The 21,492-nt window shown below is 42.6% G+C and overlaps 1 protein-coding gene across 1 annotated transcript in view; it reads left to right on the forward strand.

Annotated features, from left to right (window-relative positions):
- The first annotated feature begins 18,142 nt into the window (after positions 1–18,142).
- TMCC3 (transmembrane and coiled-coil domain family 3) overlaps positions 18,143–21,492 on the forward strand; it is a 69,298-nt gene continuing 65,948 nt past the window's right edge. Inside the window, exon 1 of the mRNA XM_060165025.1 lies at positions 18,143–18,403. Within this exon, the coding sequence (XP_060021008.1) occupies positions 18,326–18,403 (78 nt within the window). The 5' untranslated portion in view covers positions 18,143–18,325. The remainder of the gene's footprint in view (positions 18,404–21,492) is intronic.

The raw sequence follows: 21,492 nt of genomic DNA on the forward strand, positions 1-21,492 counted from the left end.
ACTCCGTACAGAGTACGAGAGAGATGCTGCAGGAAGACACAAAAGAAATGGAGGAAGATTGTTTTCTTACTCTTCAGTAGCAAAATATTTTGGGGCTTCTGCTGACCATTTTGCTCTGAACATTTGAGGGGTGGAGTGGGGGTGGTGGGTCAGGGAGTGTTAGCATTTGTGATACTTTATACCAGGCATTTTGTTAGGCTCTGGGTCAGTCAGTATTAGGTTCGGCTACATATAACAGAAAAACCTAACATTGTAAAATGAGTTAAGACAATGGGAAATAGGCTCTAGTTAGCATGTTCATGCATTTGATTTTCAGAAACAGATGACTGACATTAACTGGAAAATAAATACAATTTCCAAATACAAGTACCACAGTTTATTTATCCATTTGTTGATGACAGCTGGGTTGTTTCCCCATGGGGACTCTTACCACCGTGAACATCCTTGTCTGTGTGTCCTGGTTGACTTGTGTCCTCTAGGACAGTGGTCCCCAACCTTTTTGGCAACAGGGACCGGTTTTGTGGAAGACTATTTTTCCCCGAACGGGGGTCGGGGTGGGTGAGCAGGGATGGTTTAGGCAGCAATGCGAGTGATGGGAGGGACGGTTCAGGAGGAAATGCGAGCGTTGGGGAGTGGCAGATGAAGCCTTGCTCGCTCGCCCGCCCGCTGTTCACCGCCTGCTGTGCGCCCGTTCCTAACGGGACAGTACTGGTCCTCGGACAGGGGGTTGGGGACCTCTGCTCTAGGATATATACCGAGGAGTGGAGAGTTTGGGTGATAGGGTAGGCATGGCTTCAGCTTTATGAGATGATGCCTGATCGTGCTTCAGAGGGGTCCTACCTGTTTATGTTCCCACCTCCAATGTGTGAGAGTTCCTGCTGCTTCAGATCTTTGCCAGCACTAAATACTATAATACTTCTAATTTCTGTCATTCTGGTAGGGTTATCCTGATTTTTTTGGTATAGTATTATTAAGTAAACATTTCCCCATATGATTACACACTCTTTCTAAGTATAATTTGCAATAGGTATACTGTATTTTTTGTATGACTATCATAATTTACATAATTAACCCTTTATTTTTTATAAACAATAAACAACTGTTTCATAAACAATCCTTTAGATTGCTTCAAACTTTTCAGAATGATAAAACACTGTGATGGGCAATCTTCATCTGTAAAACCTTTCCTGTATTTACTTTTTTTTTTAGGATAGAGTCCTAGACTTGGAATTATTTAGTCAAAGTGTACAAGCAAAAAGGAACTGTTTTAAGTGGGCATAGGTGCCTTGAGGACAAAGGGAATCAAAGATTAGTGTAAAGGGAAGAAGTTTGCCTTTCTTGGTCCAGAGCTTAGCCAGAGGCTCCTAGTTTCTTCTTAGTTCTGTTACTGAAATTTGTGAAGGTGAGGTGTGACATTGGAATGTACCCTCTTCCTTAATAGGACACTTTCCAGGAAAACAGCAATCCTTGAAGTCTTACTGATAAGGAGAAAAATATATCACGTGAAGACAGATTTTAGGTTTTATTTTGTTTTCTGTAGGCATTTATTGAGCTGTTATTTGGAAATGCTTTATTTCCAAATGTTATTTGGAAATCTGTTAATCCTCAGCAACAATGAGGTGGATTCTCTTATTATTCTCAGCTTACGAATGAGAGGACCAAAGATTTATAGCTAAGTAGGTAGCAACGTCAAGATTTGAATCCAGGCAATGTGTCTCCAGTGTACCATACCGTCTCCCTGCAACAGTATAAGAGCATTTCTACTTAATGTTTATGTGACTAATAGGAGCAATAGATACCGTCAGAATTCAGAGAAGGGATAGATGAGTGTGGACTGGAGTGCACGAGGAAGGCTTCAGCAAGCAGCATCTTCCCTTTTGGTTGGACTGTGACTTGGAGTGTTTTTTAGACATCACATCAGATTTCTCTGGCAGTATCATCTCTCAGCATCCTTATCTTGCAAAGTGAATTGATCAAATGCAAAGTGAATTCACAGACACTGCGTTCCTTCTGAAGTGCAGCTAGCTCATCCTTCAGGCTCGGTATGTGTTTGATGAGAAAGAAGTCTCTTTGGCTGGTCATGCATAGGGTGGAATCAGCTAGAAATCTCCAAAACACTGCTGCCCCTGTGGTGGAGGACAGTAGGAACCTTCAGCATCACAGCTCCGGTTAAAGACTCAACCGAACGGAACACTCTGTGCCGAGTACAAAGTGAGGCATTTTCCTCTATGTTTGTTTTCTGTCATTGTTGTGACTTCTGGGAAACTGCAGGAGCAGACAGCCAAGAGTCATACACAATGATCACACAGTGCAACCCTTTCCTAGTAAATGGTAGGGTCAAGAGGTTAGAAATAACATAGCGCTCATGTTATCATCTGTGTGTTACATGATGCAATACAAAGACTCAAGCCAATATGGGAACCCCACTGCAGAACAGGGAATTTGTGGAATTCTCTATTCAATTACATTCAATGTAGAGAATGTAAATGTTTGCATTTTACTAACAATGTACATTTTTACTAAACAACTCAGTATGTAATGAGTCTTTTTGAACGTGAACCAAATCTATGACCTTTGATATACACTCTTCCAACCAAATCAGGACTTGTCAGTCATTTATTCAACAAAAACCTTATAGAATGACAGCTCTGTGCCAGGTGTGATGCTCAGCACTGGCTGGCCCAGGATAAAGACTCTGCCCTTGGCCTCAAAGTCTTCACGGTTGACTAGAGCTTTCAGATACGGCATCGCTGCAGCCAGGTGCTGATATGGGTGGTCGCGTAATGAGCACCACCCACAGTCTTGCCCTTGCCCCTCGATTTCTACAGCTGGTCCCCTCTTCTGGTGCAGCGAGGGGCCAGAACCTGAAAGAACTCTGCTCTGTGGACCATTTCTCCAGAGAAAAAATTCCCTGTACCACCCACTCCTACTTGCTGTGTTTTCTCCCCCTCCCCAAACCCAAAGATTTTCCTGTGAAAATTATCCCAATTGCACCTACATTTAAAATTAAATTTTTAGTTAAATTTTAATTAAAATTTTTTTTTAATTTTTAATTGTACAGTCACATGCAGTTGTGGGAATAATACAGAGAGATCCCATGTATATTTTACCTAGTTTCCCCAAAGGTAACATCTTGCAAAACTAGTAGTACAGATAACATGTTAACATTGACACAATTCACAGTCTTACTCAGAGTTTTTCAGAGTTGCTTGTATAGTTGATCATTGAACAACACGGGTTTGAACTGCATGGGTCCACTTTATGCAGATTTTTTTCAATGAACACATTCAGTACTACACAACCTGCAGTTGGTTGAATCCGAGGATGTGGAACTGCAGATACTAGGGGCTGACTGGGACTTGAGCATCTCTGGATTTTGGTATCTGCAGCGGGTCCTGGAAGCAATGCCCTGTGGATACGGAGGGATGACTGTGTGTGTGTGTGTGTGTGTGTGTGTGTGTGTGTGTGTGTGTGTGTGTGTGTGTGTGTGTGTGTGTGTGTGTGTGTTAGTTCCCTGCAGTTTTATCATACGGGTGAGTACTGTCCACCACTGCACTCAAGATACAGAAGACTTCCATCACCACAGGATCCCTGGTGGCGTTGCCCTTTTATCACCATATCCACCTCCTCCTGCAACCCCCTCCCTCCAGGCCCAGTTCCTAATCCTTGGCAATCACCAATCTCGTCTCCATTTCTATCATTTTGTCATTTCAAGAATGCTAAATGAATGAAATCACATGGTATATAACCTTTGGAGTGTAGCTTTTCTCACACAGCATAATTCCCTCAGCACTCACCCAAGTTGTTGTATATCAGTAGTGTGTACTTTTTATGGCTGAATAGTATTCCATAGCATGGACGTCCAACAGTTTGTTGAACTGTTCACCTGCTGAAGGCCATCTGGGCCATTTCTAGTTTTTGGCTTTTATGAATAAAGCTACTATGAACATTTTTGTGCAGGTTTTGTTTTTGGTTTTTTTTGCGGTACGCAGGCCTCTCACTCTTGTGGCCTCTCCTGTTGCGGAGCACAGGCTCCGGACGCGCAGGGTCAGCGGCCATGGCTCACGGGCCCAGCTGCTCCGCGGCATGTGGGATCTTCCCGGACCGGGGCACGAACCCGTGTCCCCTGCATCAGCAGGCGGACTCTCAACCACTGCGCCACCAGGGAAGCCCTGCAGGTTTTTATGTGAACATAAGTATTCTTTTCTCTGGGATAAATGCCCACGAGTGCAATTGCTGAGTCAAATGGTATTTGCGTGTTTAGTTTTATAGGAAAATGCCAAAGTATTTTCCAGAGAGGCTGTACCATTTTGCAATGCTGCGAGAACTGTATGAATTATCTAGTTTTTCCATATCCTTGCCAGCGTTTAGTGCTATCACTATTTTTTATTTTAACCATTCTGATAAGTTCTGACAAGTATGTAGTGATGTCTCATTGAGGTTTTAATTTGCATTTCCGTAATGGTTAATGACATTGAACATCTTTTCATGTGTTGCTTGCCATCTGTTATCTTCTTTGATGAAACGTGTTTTCATGTCTTTTGCCCATTTTTCAGTTGGATTGTTTATTTTTTTACTACTGAGATTTGAGAGTTCTTTATATATTCTGGATACTAATCCAACTAATTTGTTGGATTGTGGTTTTGCAAATATTTTTCCCCATCTGTATCTTGTCTTTTCATCCTCTTAACAAGGTCTTCACAAAGTAAAAGTTTTTCATTTTGATGAGATAAAATACATTTTTGTACTTCTTTTTTTTTGCGGTACGTGGGCCTCTCACTGTCGTGGCCCCTCCCGTTGCGGAGCACAGGCTCCGGATGCGCAGGCTTAGCGGCCATGGCTCACTGGCCTAGCCGCTCTGCGGCATGTGGGATCTTCCCAGACCGGGGCACGAACCCGTGTCCCCTGCAGCGGCAGGCGGACTCTCAACCACTGCGCCACCAGGGAAGCCCCATTTTTGTACTTCTTAATGTAGTTTCATGTCTACAGGGAAGATAAATGTTAGAGACCAGTTTCCTGAACACTTGAAGTTTCCCTGTAGAATCCTCTTTGATTCATTGCTCTTGAGAAATCAATTGCATGAAATTGTTGCGTTTGCTAAAAAAGGAATTTTAGAAGGCAAGTTCACTAGCCTGCAGAGTTTGAGTCTTTCTACTTTCCTGTTTTCATCAAAATCTTGGCAAGTGAAAGTTTTGAGCTTCTGTGCCAGATGATTGCTAATGCTAAATAAATAGCAGTGATTGTTTTCTTACAGTCATATAGAACATGTTATCTTAAAAATTAAATATAAACATCAGGAGTGCTCATTTCCAGTTGGCTGTAAATCAGGCAGTTAAAATTAGAAATTCATATTCGCCTCAGCCCTGGAAGCTTCTGACCTGCAGTATAAACAAATTTTTATATAGATATAAATTTTAAATTAATTAATTAATTAACTTTTGGCTGTGTTGGGTCTTTGTTGCTGTGCACGGGCTTTCTCTAGTTGCTGAGAGCGGGGGCTACTCTTTGTTGCGGTGCCTGACCTTCTCATTGCAGTGGCTTCTCTTGTTGAGGAGTGTGGGCTCTAGGCGTGCAGGCTTCAGTAGTTGTGGCATGCAGGCTGAGCACTTGTTGCACACGGGCTTAGTTGCTCCACGGCATGTGGGATCTTCCCAGACCCGGGCTTGAACCCGTGTCCCCTGCATTGGCAGGCGGATTCTTAACCACTGTGCCACCAGGGAAGTCCCTGAATAAATGTTTAAAATCTGATTTATTCTTCTCTTTCCACGCTCTGTCCTTAAATCCTTTGGGGGAAAAAAAAAAGCTTGCTGTATTTTTTGTCCTATAAATTTTCCCTGCAGAAGGAACACTTTTCCTATATTATTAAATAAAAATGGAATATGAAAGGAAATTCACTATCCTTTACTTTATAAGAGGCTTACATTTTCATCTTTAAAGTCAGACTTTCCTTTATGTTTATTTCCTTCTCCCTGCTATAATGACATGAAGCCTAACATACCTAAGGAGCTGACTTTCACCAGGAGACCATTTTCTTCCTTTGCCCTACCACTGTACCAAGGATGTAACTATCCTTGCATCTCTAGCAACTTTTTTTTGGCAGTCTGTCTCCCTGTCTAAATGGGATGGCCTTTCAGGATCGGACCATGTCTTATTTGTTTTTATAATCCCCAGCACCAAGAACAGAGCCCATCACATCAAAGGTGCTCACTAAGTAATTTCAGAGTTCACAAACTTCAGTAACCAGTCAGTATCTGAAAAATGGCAGCATTCATCGTTCAGCAAATTTTCATCCCTACATATTGTTTGCTCCAACCCCTTGAGGGCAAAAGCTATCTTTTGCTTACGTCTTACTCGTTTCTTAAAACCCTATTGCTTGGAAAATAACTAGGCATTTCATAAATGTTGAATCTATCCATTCACTCAGCAAGTATGGACTGAATACATGATACTATGTTAGGAACCAGGAATATACACACTTACCTAGAAGGTATCGTCTTTTCCTTCAGGTAACCTACAATCTAGTTGGGGGGAGGGCACATATAAATTACCACATAAAATATTTAAATAGCATGATAAGATATTATAACTTTTGTGTTAAAATGAGAGGTACAGAATATAATTAGCTAAAGAGTCTGCAGGAGGTCATCTGGCATGGACTGACCAAGGAAGGCTCTCTACCTAGTGGTCTGAGAAACTCCTCTGCCCCCACTAGAATTTTCTGCTCACTTTCTCTCTATTCATGCTTTCCACATTTCCTGCTTTCTCTTGAAATGCCACCCTTTTCATTGTTTTCTTTCTACCCAGACCCAGCATTGAATGTTGTATTAGGATTTTTAAAACGGGTTTAAGTAAAAAGAGGAATGCCTTGCCTCCTATAACCAGAAAGGGGGGTCTAGCCACATCTGACGTGGTGGGTCGTCTGCCATGATGGCAGCCAACGATTCTCCCATCCCTGTATGTGCACACTACTCCCTACTCCTTCCATCAAGTGGTAGATACTGTTTCTCTTCCCCTTGAGTGTGGGCTGGACTTTTGACTCATTTTGACCAATAGAATGTGACAGAAGTGGTATTCTGCCAGCTCCAGGCTAGGCCTTAAAGAGGTTTGGCACCTTTTATTTTTAATCTCTCGGAAACCAGTCACCATGTAACGAAGTCCAACTACCCTGGTAGAGAGGGGGGAGCCCTGGAAGAAGAGACTATAAAATATAAAATATTTTGTTTACATGTATAAACATATACAAATAGAGACAGAGACCTGGCCAGCCCCATGCATTCCAGCCACCCCCATTCCTGTAGGTGCTGACATATGAGGGAAGCCATCTTGGATACTCCTGCCCCAGACAGTGTTAGAAGAGCAGAGAAAAGCCATCCCCCTTGGAGGCTTGCTCAAAATGCAGAATCATGAGCAAATGAATGGTAGTCATTGTAAGTCAGTATGTTTTAGGGTGATTTGTCATGCAGCAATAGATGGTGGAAAAAGCTGGATCTAGTGCTCTCACAATTCAGTAATGAGTCTTTCTCCTTCCATGGCTCTGTTTTCTTCTTGGAGGAGGCTGTCTTTGTATGTCTACCACATACAGCAGGGCCGCCCACCATAGCAGCAGGCTTATAGTCTACCAGCTTAACCATGCCTACTGGAAGGGCATAGTTCTTTCCCAGTAGTTACAGCAAAAGTCTCAGGGGAAACTCTGATTGGCTCTGACTGGGTCACATGTCTATTTCTGCACAACTTACAGTGACTCTGATTGGCCAAGGCTGGATCACATGCCTCTTCCTGGAGCCAGGGGTCGTGCATGGTCAGCCTCACCTAAACCTCTTGGACTAAGGGATGGGTCCCAAAAGAAAAATCCAGGCAGTATTTTGAGAATAATGGACTGGATGCTAGGCAGACAAAAACAACAAATATGTACTATAAGAGTCAAGTATAATCCTACCTCTTTTTTTTTTTTTTAAACATCTTTACTAGAGTATAATTGCTTTACAATGTTGTGTTAGTTTCTGCTGTATAGCAAAGTGAATCAACTATACGTATACATATATCCCCATATCTGTTCCCTCTTGCGTCTCCCTCCCACCCTCCCTATCTCATCCCTCTAGGTGGTCACAGAGCACTGAGCTGATCTCCCTGTGCTATGCAGCTGCTTCCCACTAGCTATCTGTTTTACATTTGGTAGTGTATATATGTCCATGCCACTCTCTCACTTCGTCCCAGTTACCCTTCCCCCTCCCCATGTCCTCAAGTCCATTCTATACATCTGTGTCTTTATTCCTGTCCTGCCCGTAGGTTCTTCAGAACCATTTTCTTTTTTTAGATTCCATATATATGTGTTAGCAAAGGGTATTTGTTTTTCTCTTTCTGACTTACGTCACTCTGTATGACAGGCTCTAGGTCCATCCACCTCACTACAAATAACTCAATTTCGTTTCTTTTTATGGCTGAGTAATATTCCATTGTATATATGTGCCACATCTCCTTTATCCATTCATCTGTTGATGGACACTTAGGTTGCTTCCATGTCCTGGCTATTGTAAATAGTGCTGCAATGGGCATTGTGGTACATGACTCTTTCTGAATTATGGTTTTCTCAGGGTATATGCCCAGTAGTGGGATTGCTGGGCTGTATGGTAGTTCTATTTTTGGTTTTTTAAGGAACCGCCATACTGTTCTCCATAGTGGCTGTATCAATTTACATTCCCACCAACAGTGCAAGAGGGTTTCCTTTTCTCCACACCTTCTCCAGCATTTATTGTTTGTAGATTTTTTGATGATGGCCATTCTGACCGGAGCGAGGTGATACCTCATTGTAGTTTTGATTTGCATTTCTCTAATGATTAGTGATGTTGAACATCCTTTCATGTGTTCGTTGGCAATCTGTATATCTTCTTTGGAGAAATGTCTATTTAGATCTTCTGCCTGTTTTTGGATTGGCTTGTTTGTTTTTTTGATATTGAGCTGCATGAGCTGCTTGTATATTTTTTATTTCCATTTCTCTAGGAGGTGGGTCAGAAATGATCTTGCTTTGATTTATATCATAGAGTGTTCTGCCAAAATGTTTTCCTCTAAGAGTTTTATAGTGTCTGGTCTTACATTTAGGTCTTTAATCCATTGTGAGTTTATTTTTCTGTATGGTGTCAGTGAGTGTTCTAATTTCATTCTTTTACATGTACCTGTCCAGTCTGCCCAGCACCACTTATTGGAGAGGCTGCCTTTTCTCCGTTGTATGTTCTTGCCTCCTTTATCAAAGATAATGTGACCATATGTGCATGGGTTTATCTCTGGGCTTTCTATCCTGTTCCATTGATCTATATTTCTGTTTCTGTGCCAGTACCATACTGTCTTGATTACTGTAGCTTTGAAGTATAGTCTGAAGTCTGGGAGCCTCATTCCTCTAGCTCCGTTTTTCTTTCTCAAGATTGCTTTGGCTATTCCGGGTCTTTGTGTTTCCATATGAAGTGTGAAATTTTTTGTTCTAGTTCTCTGAAAAATGCCATTGGTAGTTTGATAGGGAGTGCATTGAATCTGAAGATTGCTTGGGGTAGTATAGTCATTTTCACAGTATTGATTCTTCCAATCCAAGAACATGGTATATCTCTCCATCTGTTTGTATCATCTTTAATTTCTTTCATCAGTGTCTTATAGTTTTCTGAATACAGGTCTTTTGTCTCCTTAGATAGGTTTATTCCTAGGTATTTTATCTTTTTGTTGCAATGGTAAATGGGAGTGTTTCCTTCATTCCTCTTTCAGAATTTTCATCATTAGTGTATAAGAATGCAAGAGATTTCTGTGCATTAATTTTGTATCCTGCTACTTTACCAAATTCATTGATTAGCTCTAGTAGTTTTCTGGTAGCATCTTTAGGATTCTCTATGTATAGTATCATGTCCTGCAAACAGTGACAGTGTTACTTCTTCTTCTCCAGTTTGGATTCCTTTTATTTCTTTTTCTTCTCTCATTGCTGTGGCTAAAACTTCCAAAACTATGTTGAATAATAGTGGTGAGAGTGGGCACCCTTGTCTTGTTCCTGATCTTAGAGGAAACGCTTTCAGTTTTTCACCATTGAAAATGATGTTGGCTGTGGGTTTGTCATATATGGCCTTTATTATGTTGAGGGAGGTTCCCTCTGTGCCTACTTTCTGGAGGGTTTTTATAAATGGGTGTTGAATTTTGTCAAAAGCTTTTTCTGCATCTATTGAGATTATCATATGGTTTTTATCCTTCAATTTGTGAATATGGTGTATCACATTGATTGATTTACGTATATTGAAGAATCCTTGCATTACTGGGGTAAATCCTGCTTGATCATGGTGTATGATCCTTTTAATGTGCTATTGGATTCTGTTTGCCAGTATTTTGTTGAGGATTTCTGCATCTATGTTCATCAGTGATATTAGCCTGTAATTTTCTTTTTTTGTGACATCTTTCTCTGGTTTTGGTGTCAGGGTGATGGTGGACTCGTAGAATGAGTTTGGGAGTGTTCCTCCGTCTGCTACATTTTGGAAGAGTTTGAGAAGGATAGGTGTTAGCTCTTCTCTAAATGTTTGATAGAATTCGCCTGTGAAGCCATCTGGTCCTGGGCTTTTGTTTGTTGGAAGATTTTTAATCACAGTTTCAATTTCAGTGCTTGTGATTGTTATGTTTATATTTTCTATTTCTTCCTTGTTCAGTCTCAGAAGGTTGTGCTTTTCTAAGAATTTGTCCATTTCTTCCAGGTTTTCTATTTATTGGTATATGGTTGCTTGTAGTAATCTCTAATGATCCTTTGTATTTCTGCAGTGTCAGCTGTTACTTCTCCTTTTTCATTTCTTTTTTTTTTTTTTTTTTGTGGTACGCGGGCCTCTCACTGTTGTGGCTTCTCCCATTGCGGAGCACAGGCTCCGGATGCGCAGGCTCAGTGGCCATGGCTCACGGGCCCAGCCACTCCGCGGCATGTAGGATCCTCCCGGACCAGGGCACGAACCCATGTCCCCTGCGTCGGTAGGTGGACTCTCAACCACTGTGCCACCAGAGAAGCCCATCCTTTTTCATTTCTAATTCTATTGATTTGAGTCTTCTCCCTTTTTTTCTTGATGAGTCTGGCTAATAGTTTATTGACTTTGTTTATCTTCTCAAAGAACCAGCTTTTAGTTTTATTGATCTTTGCTATTGTTTCCTTCATTTCTTTTTCATTTCTGATCTTTATGATGATTTCTCTCCTTCTGCTAACTTTGGGTTTTTTTGGTTCTTCTTTCTTAATTGCTTTAGGTGTAAGGTTAGGTTGTTTATTTGAGATGTTTCTTGTTTCTTGAGTTAGGATTGTATTGCTCTAAACTTCCCTCTTAGAACTGCTTTTGCTGCCTCCCATAGGTTTTGGGTTGTCGTGTTTTCATTGTCATTTGTTTCTAAGTATTCTTTTATTTCCTCTTTGATTTATTCAGTGATCTCTTGGTTATTTAGTAGTGTATTATATAGCCTCCATGCGTTTGTAATTTTTACAGTTTTTTTCCCTGTAATTGATGTCTAGTCTCATAGTGTTGTGGTCGGAAAATATACTTGATACGATTTTAATTTTCTTAAATTTACCAAGGCTTGATTTGTGACCCAAGATATGATCTATTCTGGAGAATGTTCCATGAGCAGTTGAGAATAAAGTGTATTCCGTTGTTTTTGGATGCAATGTCCTATAATATCAGTTAAGTCCATCTTGTTCAATGTGTCATTTAAAGCTTGTGTTTCCATATTTTCATTTTGGATGATCTGTCCATTGGTGAAAGTGAGGTGTTAAAGTCTCCTACTATGATTGTGTTACTGTCAATTTCCCCTTTTATGATTGTTAGCATTTGCCTTATGTATTGAAGTGCTCCTGTGTTGGGTGCATAAATATTTAAAATTGTTTTATCTACTTCTTGGATTGATCCCTTCATCATCCAAGATCATCCATCATCCCTTCATTATTATGGAGTGTCCTTCTTTGTCTCTTGTAATAGCCTTTATTTTAAAATCTGTTTTGTCTGATATGAGAATTGCTCCTGCAGCTTTCTTTTGATTTCCATTTGCATGGAATATCACTTTCAGTTTGTATGTGTCTCTAGGTCTGAAGTGGGTCTCTTGTAGACAGCATATATATGGGTCTTGTTTTTGTATCCATTCAGCCAGTCTGTGTCTTTTGGATGGAGCATTTAATCCATTTACATTTAAGGTAATTATTGATATGTATGTTCCTATTACCATTTTGTTAATTGTTTTGGGTTTATTTTTGTAGGCTGTTTCCTTCTCTTGTGTTTCATGCCTAGAGAAGTTCCTTTAGCATTTGTAGTAAAGCTGGATTGGTGGTGCTGAATTCTCTTAACTTTTGTTTTGCTTGTCTGTAAACATTTTAATTTCTTCATCAAATCTGGAATCTGAATGAGATCCTTGCTGGGTAGAGTAATCTTGGTTGTAGGTTTTTCCCTTTCAGCACTTTAAATATGTCTTGCCACTCCCTTCTGGCTTGCAGAGTTTCTGCTGAAAGATTAGCTGTTAACCTTATGGGGATTCCCTTGTATGTTACTTGTTGCTTTTCCCTTGCTACTTTTAAGATTTTTTTTTGTATTTAATTTTTGATAGTTTGATTTTATGTGTCTCAGTGTGTTTCTCCTTGGATTTATCCTGTATGGGACTCTCTGTGCTTCCTGGACTTGACTGACTCTGCTTTCCCATTTTAGGGAAGTTTTCAACTATAATCTCTTAAAATATTTTTTGAGTCCCTTTCTTTTTCTCTTCTTCTTCTGGGACCCCTATAATTCGAATGCTGGTGCGTTTAATGTTGTTCCAGAAGTCTCTGAGACTGTCCTCAATTCTTTTCATTCTTTTTTCTTTATTCTGCTCTGCAGTAGTTATTTCCCCTCTTTTATCTTCCAGGTCACTTATCCATTCTTCTGCCTCAATTATTCTGCTATTGATTCTTTCTAGAGAATTTTTAATTTCATTTAGTGTGTTGTTCATCATTGTTTGTTTGCTCTTTAGTTCTTCTAGGTCCTTGTTAAACGTTTCTTGTATTTTCTCCATTCTATTTCCAAGATTTTGGCATCATCTTTACTATCATTACTCTGAATTCTTTTTCAGGTAGGCTGCCTATTTCCTCTTCATTTGTTTGGTCTGGTGGGTTTTTACCTTGCTCCTTCATCTGCTGGGTATTTCTCTGTCTTCTCATTTTGCTTAACTTACTGTGTTTGGCGTCTCCTTTTTGCAGCCTGCAGGTTCATAGTTCCCATTGTTTTTGGTGTCTGCCCCCAGCGGGTAAGGTTGGTACAGTGGGTTGTGTAGGCTTCCTGGTGGAGGGGACTGGTGCCTGTGTTCTGGTGGATAAGCCTGGATCTTGTCTTTCTGGTGGTCAGGACTGCATCCGGTGGTGTGTTTTGGCGTGTCTGTGACCTTATTATGATTTTTGGCAGGCTCTCTGCTAACGGGTGGGGTGTGTTCCTGACTTATTAGTTGTTTGCCATGGGGTGTCCAGCACTGGAGCTTGCTGGTTGTTGATTGGAGCTGGGTCTTAACGTTGAGACAGAGATCTCTGGGAGATCTCTCACTGATTGATATTATGTGGGGCCAGGAGGTCTCTGGTGGTCCAATGTCCTGAACTCGGCTCTCCCACCTCAGAGGCTCAGGCCTGACACCTGGCCGGAGCCCCAAGACCTTGTCAGCCACACGGCCAGGTATGTGGGAGAGTTTCTTGGCTTTTGGGAAGTCTGAGGTCTTCTGCCAGCATTCAGTAGGTGTTCTGTAGGAGCTGTTCCACATGTAGATGTATTTTTGATGTATTTGTGGGGAGGAAGGTGATCTCCACGTCTTACTCCTCCACCATCTTGAAGGTCCTCTCTGAGCCTCAGGGTCCTGGGCCTCCTGCGGCCTGTTCCCGGCTCCCGCCCACCTAGCCCTGTGCTGATGGCAGCATTGCGGCCACTGAAGTCTGGGCACCTGGACAGGTGCCTGCCAAGCCTGGCCTCTCCGGGTCTGAGGTTGTCTGCAAGGCCCCCGGCCATCCTCAGCCCGCTTCCCACCACGGTGGCTGCGGCCAAGGTTCCAGAAACGCCATACATCTTTTATGAACCTTTTCTCATCATTCCAAACTTTAAACTCTTACAGCTCAAAAGACCTGTTCCAATCCTTTTGTGCTTAGCCTGTGCCGCCTTATTGTACCACTTACACTTTGGAAGTAAATTCTTATTTCACACGCTAGATTTTGTACTTTTGTCTTCCTTATTGTTCTGACTGCATTCGCTACTTTAAAAATTGTGATTGTTTTAAAAATTACTTTTTTCATAGAGGCTTTTGGAGGTTATTATCAGAGGCACAGACAATTTCTTACATTGAAGAAGAATTTAAGTGTTCTGTCTGTCTCTGTCTCTCTGTCTCTCTCTCTCTCTATGGGTCTGACAAAATCCTGGGCATTGCCTCCAAAAGAAGGTGCATGGTCTCTTTTCCCCATGGATCCTAATTCCAAATAGGAGAGCCAAATGGTGATCAGCACTGCTTGTTTTCTTTCTTTTCTGGGGAACTTGCTCTTGTGCTGTTTAATTTGGGCTTTTAAAAACATTATTTTGTATGAGTGCCCAGTAGAGCAGCTTTTGGGCAACTAGCTTATAAAATAGATCTAAATGATCTAAAAAACAACATCCTCTGTTAATTAAAACTGAAGTGAGCCTAATAAAATTTTAATTCATCCTTTTTACGGAGGGTCAGCATTTCCGGAATGGAGCTCTTCTAAGCAATACCAGGACAGTAATAGAAATGGAAAGTAGATGACTGTTGTCACACCAACCAATGCCCAACCTTGATTTGTCAGGGACCTTACTTAGGTCTGCCCTCTCGAAAGTTACACACAGACACAGTTACACACACATTTACACACATACACTTGAGCAATATAATTTCTGTAGTCCTAAGTACCTGGAATAAATGAGGTATCAGGCAAATGGGGGAGGGGAACCCAGAGATAGACTCCTATAGATCTCAGAATGGATCTTTATAAGATTAAATTGACATAAAGACTTAATAATAACAGACTGTCTTGCCTTTGTATCAAAATTTATACCTGTAAAAGTGCTATTACATTTGTGTATTTGAGATTATACCACCACCACTGGTGACTTAAATCCAGGATTAAGAATACCATCATTGCATGTGTCCTTTGAGTCTTTGTTGTCTTTAAAATTTTAAATTATGAAATATTGTGTATGTGTGTAGGAGTGAATACATAGCCAGTATACCAGTAGTCTTTCATTAGGGAATTTCCTGGTGGTCCCAGTGGTTAAGACTCCATACTTCCAATGCAGGGGGCCCAGGTTCTATCCCTGGTCGGGGAACTAAGATCCCACATGCTGCACAGTGTGGCCGAAAAATAAAAAATAAATACATACAATAAAATAATATTCAAAAAAATAGCCATTCATTAAATATGGCAGTATTTATAATCTTGTATTCCTCTCCTACTGTATCCTTCTTTATCCCCCCACCAGAGGTAAATACTGTTCTGAAATTTGTGTATATGATGTTCTTACGTTTCTTAATAGTTTCTATATCTTAGGTCTCCTAAAAATTGTCATTTATCCTTCATATTTTAACTTTATCTGACTAGAATCTCACAACAGGTAATTTTACGTGGCTTGCTTTTTTTGTTTCTCAGTATCGTTGGTGAAATTCATCCATATTGATTTTCTTAGCTCAAGTTTTGTTTGTGGCTTATCTTTTCACTTTATTATTATTTCTTTTCATAAGCAGAAGTTTTAAAACGTTAATGTTGTTGAATCTTTATGCTTTTTTGTGAACTGCTTTTTATGACTTGAGATCATAATGATATTCTTCCATTTTCTTCTGGCAGTTTTAAAAATTGTGTTTTCTCCTTTAGGTCTCTAACCTATCTGGCATTGATTTTTTGTGTATGCCTTGAGGTAGGGATCCATTTTTTTTTTCCCCCAAGTGAAAAGGCAGAGCACGTCACTCCATTCCTTTGCTTAAAAATTTCCAAATCTTCCCATTTTCCTCAGAGTTCTTAAAATGGCCTAAATGGCCCTATGTGATCTAGTCCTTTGAAATGTCTCTGATTTCATCTACTGTTGTTCCAGAGAACACTAGCCTCCTTGCTCTTTCTTGAACACTCCCAAATGTTCCTGCTTCAGGGCCTTTGTACTTGCTGTTCCTTCTTTCTGCAGTGTTCAGATATCTACATGGCTGGCTTTCTTTTTCCCAAGTCTCTGCTCAGATGTCACCTTATCAGGGAGGCCTTCCCTGGCCACCCTAGCTAAAATCACACACGCGCACTCACATTTCATATCTCTCTTCTCTGCTTTGGAGTAACTTACCTGAAACACTCCCTGGGCCTGGTGCAGTTGTATCATATACGGTGGGGGGTGGGGGGAGTATTTTAAAGTGTTGATTTAATGTTTTGAACGGTTTTAGGATTGTATGGGCTTTTCTATTTCTTCTTAAATTAGTTTTAATAAGTTTATCCTTTTTATTTAAAAATATATCTTTTTATTTTACTTTTTGACTGGTTAATATATGTACACAGTTCAAGCATTCAAGTTTAAAAAACATATACAGTGAGAAATTAATCCCCAACCCTCCTTTTAGCTACCTAGTTCCTCTCTCCTTCCATCAGTTTCTTGTCTATTTCCCTAGTTTCATGTTAATCCTCCCAGAAATATGCTATGCATATTTAAGCATATACATATATTGTTTTTATATAAATGGTGGAATACCACATATATTATTCTGCACATTGCTTTTTTCACTTAATTGTATATGTTAGAGATATTTCTGTAGCTATACATAGAGAGCTGCCATTCTATTACAGGTACCTAACACTCCACTGGATGCCTGTATCATAATTTATTTATTGCGGTGCGCGGGCCTCTCACTGTTGTGGCCTCTCCCGTTGCGGAGCACAGGCTCCGGACGCGCAGGCTCAGCGGCCATGGCTCACGGGCCTAGCCGCTCCGCGGCATGTGGGATCTTCCCGGGGCACGGGGCACAAACCCGTGTCCCCTGCATCGGCAGGCGGGCTCTCAACCACTGCGCCACCAGGGAAACCCTATCATAATTTATTGATACTTAGTCTCCTTCTGAAGGACATTGAGGTTGTTCTCAATTTTTGCAGTGGCCTTCTAACCAGTGTCCCTTACCCATCTTTAATCAGTGTTTCACACAGTTATCAGATATTTCCTCTTCTTAAATTTCCATCCTGATACTGTCATGTCCCCATTCAGAAACCTCCAGCAGCTGCCCAATACCCAAGAATAGGGCTGAACTTCTTAGCCTTGAAAGTAGAGCCCTGCACCACATGGTGTCCACCTACTTTTTCGTCTTTCTGTTCCTGAAGAGACTCCCTAAACTGATGACTTGAGGTTTTCCAAATGTACCCTTGTTTTTATGCTCAGTATTTTTCTTCTGCCTGCACTTCCCTCCCTGCTCAACGCATTGAAGGGGAGGAGCACATCCCTCCTTCCTTCTAGACTGGTCATGTGCACTGCACTTTAAATATTTCAACTCAGTCTCCCACTAGTACACCCTTCATAACCAGACCAGGTGTTCTGAATGTCTCTTCTAGACGCCATATTTCTTGTGGGCAGGGACTCTTCCCTGGAAATAGGGAATACTAAACTGAAAAGATGTCTTGACTTTTAAGTAGCTTCCAACATAAAGGTGAGCCAGACATGCAAAATTAAAATACACACCACCACAGATCGTTGTTTAGGGGGGAAGTGTATTCTTTGCTCAGTGGAATCAGAAGAAGAAAAATATGTGCTTAAAAAACCCCCCAAAAACCAAAAAAACCCAACTCTGGTCCCTACTCCAGGGCCTGGCACATAGAAGATGTCCCGTAAGTGCATTTGGAATAAGAGTAACACGAAAGGAAGCATTTAAGGCAAGCCTCACAACATCTTGCCAAAAATCCATCTTTTATCATAAACATACAGATTAAGTCAACAAGTAGTGGAGATGTCGCTCATCTCTTGAGGAAAAAGGGCAGTGTGGGAGGGGGTGGAATCAAGTTTCAGCCAGGGAGGGAGGCAAACAGCAGCACCTGGAGAGTAGTCTCGTGCGGGCGGGGCGCGCAGGGGGAGGGGCGGAGAGGGGAAGGGGGAGGAGACTCTCGCGTCCCTGCCCCGCCTTCCACCCCCACCCCAAGGCGGCGGCGGCGGCGGTGGCGGCGCAGGGCGGCAGCGAGGCTGTCTGTAGCATCTGCGGTAGCCCGCGCCGCCCCCTGGCCGAGGCTCACCCCCGGCGAGCCCGAGCCCGAGCACGGCAGGCAGCTCGCGGCGCGGCGGCACGGGGCCCCGGGAAAGTTCCCAGCGCGAGCGCCGAGATGCCGGGCAGCGACACGGCGCTCACCGTGGACCGGACCTACTCCGACCCGGGCCGGCACCACCGCTGCAAGAGCCGGGTGAGAGGCGCGCGCGGAGTGGCGGTGGGGGCGCCCGGCCGAGGGGCGAGGCCGGGTGGGCTTGGGCTCCCGCGGGAACGACGTCGCCCTGCGCGTTTCTCCGCCTCCCTCCCTCTCTTCCCGGCGGCCCCGAGTCCGGGCTTCCCCGCTCAGTTCGAGCTGACGGGCTTGGGAAGTGGGGAGTGGGAGCCCGGCCCGCGGTTCCGAGATCCCAGGTCCCCCTCCCGGGCGGGAGTGGCGCAAAGCACCGCCCGCCGTCCTCTTCCGCTCGTCGGTCCCAGCGCGCCCGGGTCTCCCCGACGGCCGGCGCTCCGCCGCCCTCTCTGCCAGGCAGCGCCCGCCGCGCGGTGGGGGACGCGAGGGGATCCCGCCATCCGCGGCACGGGGTTCGCGGAGGACGGCCTCCTTCCCTCTTTGTAAGCTCCGGTGCTGCCGCCGCGTCTCCGCTGCCGTCGGGGATTTCGGGCTCGGGGCTGGTGGCCGGAGCCCGCGCGCTGCGCGCGGCCGGAGCGCGGAGGGGCGGCGGACCAGCTTCCCGGTTTCCCGCGGCCGCTCCTCCCGGCTCTGCCCCAGTGAAAAGTCATTCTGCGCGCTGCCTCTTCAGAGTTTTTAGCAGTGCGGAGCCGGCGCCCTCTCCATTGTTTGCAGGGTAATTTGCTGTTGCTGATTTTGGCTGTGGGCGAAAATAGCTTTTCAGAGTATGCAGCGGAGACGAGCCGTACAGTGCTTGAACGTAGAGGGAGGCCTCAGCCTGAGCGCTGGTCCCTCGGGGATACCTTTATTCTCCTGAGGTGTTCAATCGTCCAGGCTCAACACTTCGCTCTCCCCTTGGCTGATTGAAGTGCCATTTAGAATAGCAGCTCCTCCACCCTGGCATTTGTTCGGGCGGGGGATACCAGGGGGTGTTCTTTGCTCTGACCGCTCACTTGTCCGATCTCAGCCTTTGAGTGCCAGCCTCCCTGCATCAAGTTCACGGAGGTAGGGTCGTGCTCGCATCGGTTAATCAATTTAACGGAATGATTTAAATTTTTTCGGTTTAAATATATTTAGTGGAATAATACTTACCTCCTGCATCCAGTTCACTCTACCCTCCCCCCAAATAATTCTCTTAATCTTTTAAACTTTCTTCAAAAGTTCCATACAGTTTGTCATGAAAATAACTAGAAACTCCATTTGGAAGAAAACATTGATAAAAGATCTTTGGTTACCTACAGTTAGAAGTTTTTGGAGGGATGGCTGCTGGTGAATACAGTGTTAAATGCGAAGAAAGGTGAAGATCTTTTTCTAACGCGTTTGTAATTGGGAGGGGTGGCTCATAATGTTGTAGCTGACAGAAGAAATTTCAGATTTGAAAAAAATGTGGAAGCTGGTTTCTCTTGTCACAACTGTGGTGATCTTCGCGTAAACAACAGGATTAGTAATCTTTGAGGGATGGATGGCTCACTGAGCCCATTTAAGCAATTTGGCAAAACTCACGGAACTTTCCAAAACTCACTCTTTTTACTACTGAGATGGAAAGTGGCAAAGCAGATGTGTAAGTCAGCTGAAGACTTTATCTCTCCTGTATCTGCCATTGTTCCATTTCCACAGCCATTTTTTCTGTTAAAGGACCGCAACCTTATGTGAAGGGTGTTTCTTATTTTGTTTAAAATTCTACCCACAGTATCAAACTACTACATTGTTTTGTTAGCATGGAGATACCTGGTTTTTATATAGACCGTGTATTAAAACTGAGTTAGACATTATATGTACTGATTATTCTAAATGAGCTTATTGGGCACATGAAATCTGGTGAGGGCTGGAAGAAATTGGATCAAAGAAGGCTAGAGCTTCAGTGGACAGGGATCACAGATTCTACAGCACTGATGATGCTGAGATCCCCGTTTAAACTTCTTGACTGTCTGCTTTTAGGGTATTTATTGTTGAGACAGTGGGGAATAGAAAGAATGAGTGGCATTTTTGAAAACTCCTAAGAGCCTTTCTCAAGTGGGGCTGATGTAATTTTGATCTGTCCTGAAGGCAGCAATAAGTCTGCTGTAATGAAGGAAAGGTAGCAGTAAGTTTCCTGTGCAGCAGGTAGCCCATTAGATGATTCTAATTCCTCTTTTGTGGAACTCACTTAGATGTAGCTATAAAGATTTATTTTCTTTACACTTAGAATGTGTATAATGCCGAGGGAAAACATCAAGTGGCACTAAGGTTTAATTTCTTGATGTCACCTTCTTGACTTAGCAATAAACCATCTAGTACAGGATTTAAAAATAACTTTTTTAGGGACTCATTTGGTAAATGAGCTCCCCTAAAAACACTATAATGAGAACTGGAGGTGCATGTGAAGAGCTGATAAACTTTCAGAGATATGCAGATTCCTCCCAGGCAGGGGCTAAGACTATGAGATCAAGTTCTTGGTTACCGAACGGTCATTTTTTGAGTTCAAAATTGATACTTTGTTGAGAAAACAGGGAACATACACATCTCTCTTGCTGAGCTTGTTTAAGCCTTTGAGACTGGAATAATAATGAGGCAGTGTACTATTTTAACAGTGTACAAGTCTATTTTTACAGCCAGGTGGATTAACCTAAATTTTTCCCCCCTTAGTGAAAATTTAATATAACTGATGAATTCTGTGGTTGTCTCTAAGCTGACAAGTCAGGATCGTTCACATTTTTAAACTTCATCTGGGTAAAACTCAGAAATGGTACATGTTAAAACTCAATGCACTCAATGTAATATCCCTCTGCTTTAAAATAAAGAGCATCTGTAATTAGAATCCTGCTTTCTTTTTTTATGTCCTAGATAGTTAAAGCCTATTATCTTTTTATTTATTTATATTTTAAAAATATTTATTGGCTGCACTGGGTCTTAGTTGCCGCACACGGGATCTTTAGTTGCGGCATGCGAACTCTTTGTTGCGGCATGTGGGATCTAGTTCCCTGACCAGGGATCAAACCCAGGCCCCCTGCATTGGGAGCATGGAGTCTTAGCCACTGGACTACCAGGGAAGTCCCCTATTATATTTTTAAGAATATAGGCAGTCTGCTTTCTAGACAGCAACTGGTCTTTATTCATCAATTATGTCTGAATCAAGT

Source organism: Lagenorhynchus albirostris, chromosome 11 (genome assembly GCF_949774975.1).
Source record: "Lagenorhynchus albirostris chromosome 11, mLagAlb1.1, whole genome shotgun sequence".
Lineage (NCBI taxonomy): Eukaryota > Metazoa > Chordata > Mammalia > Artiodactyla > Delphinidae > Lagenorhynchus > Lagenorhynchus albirostris.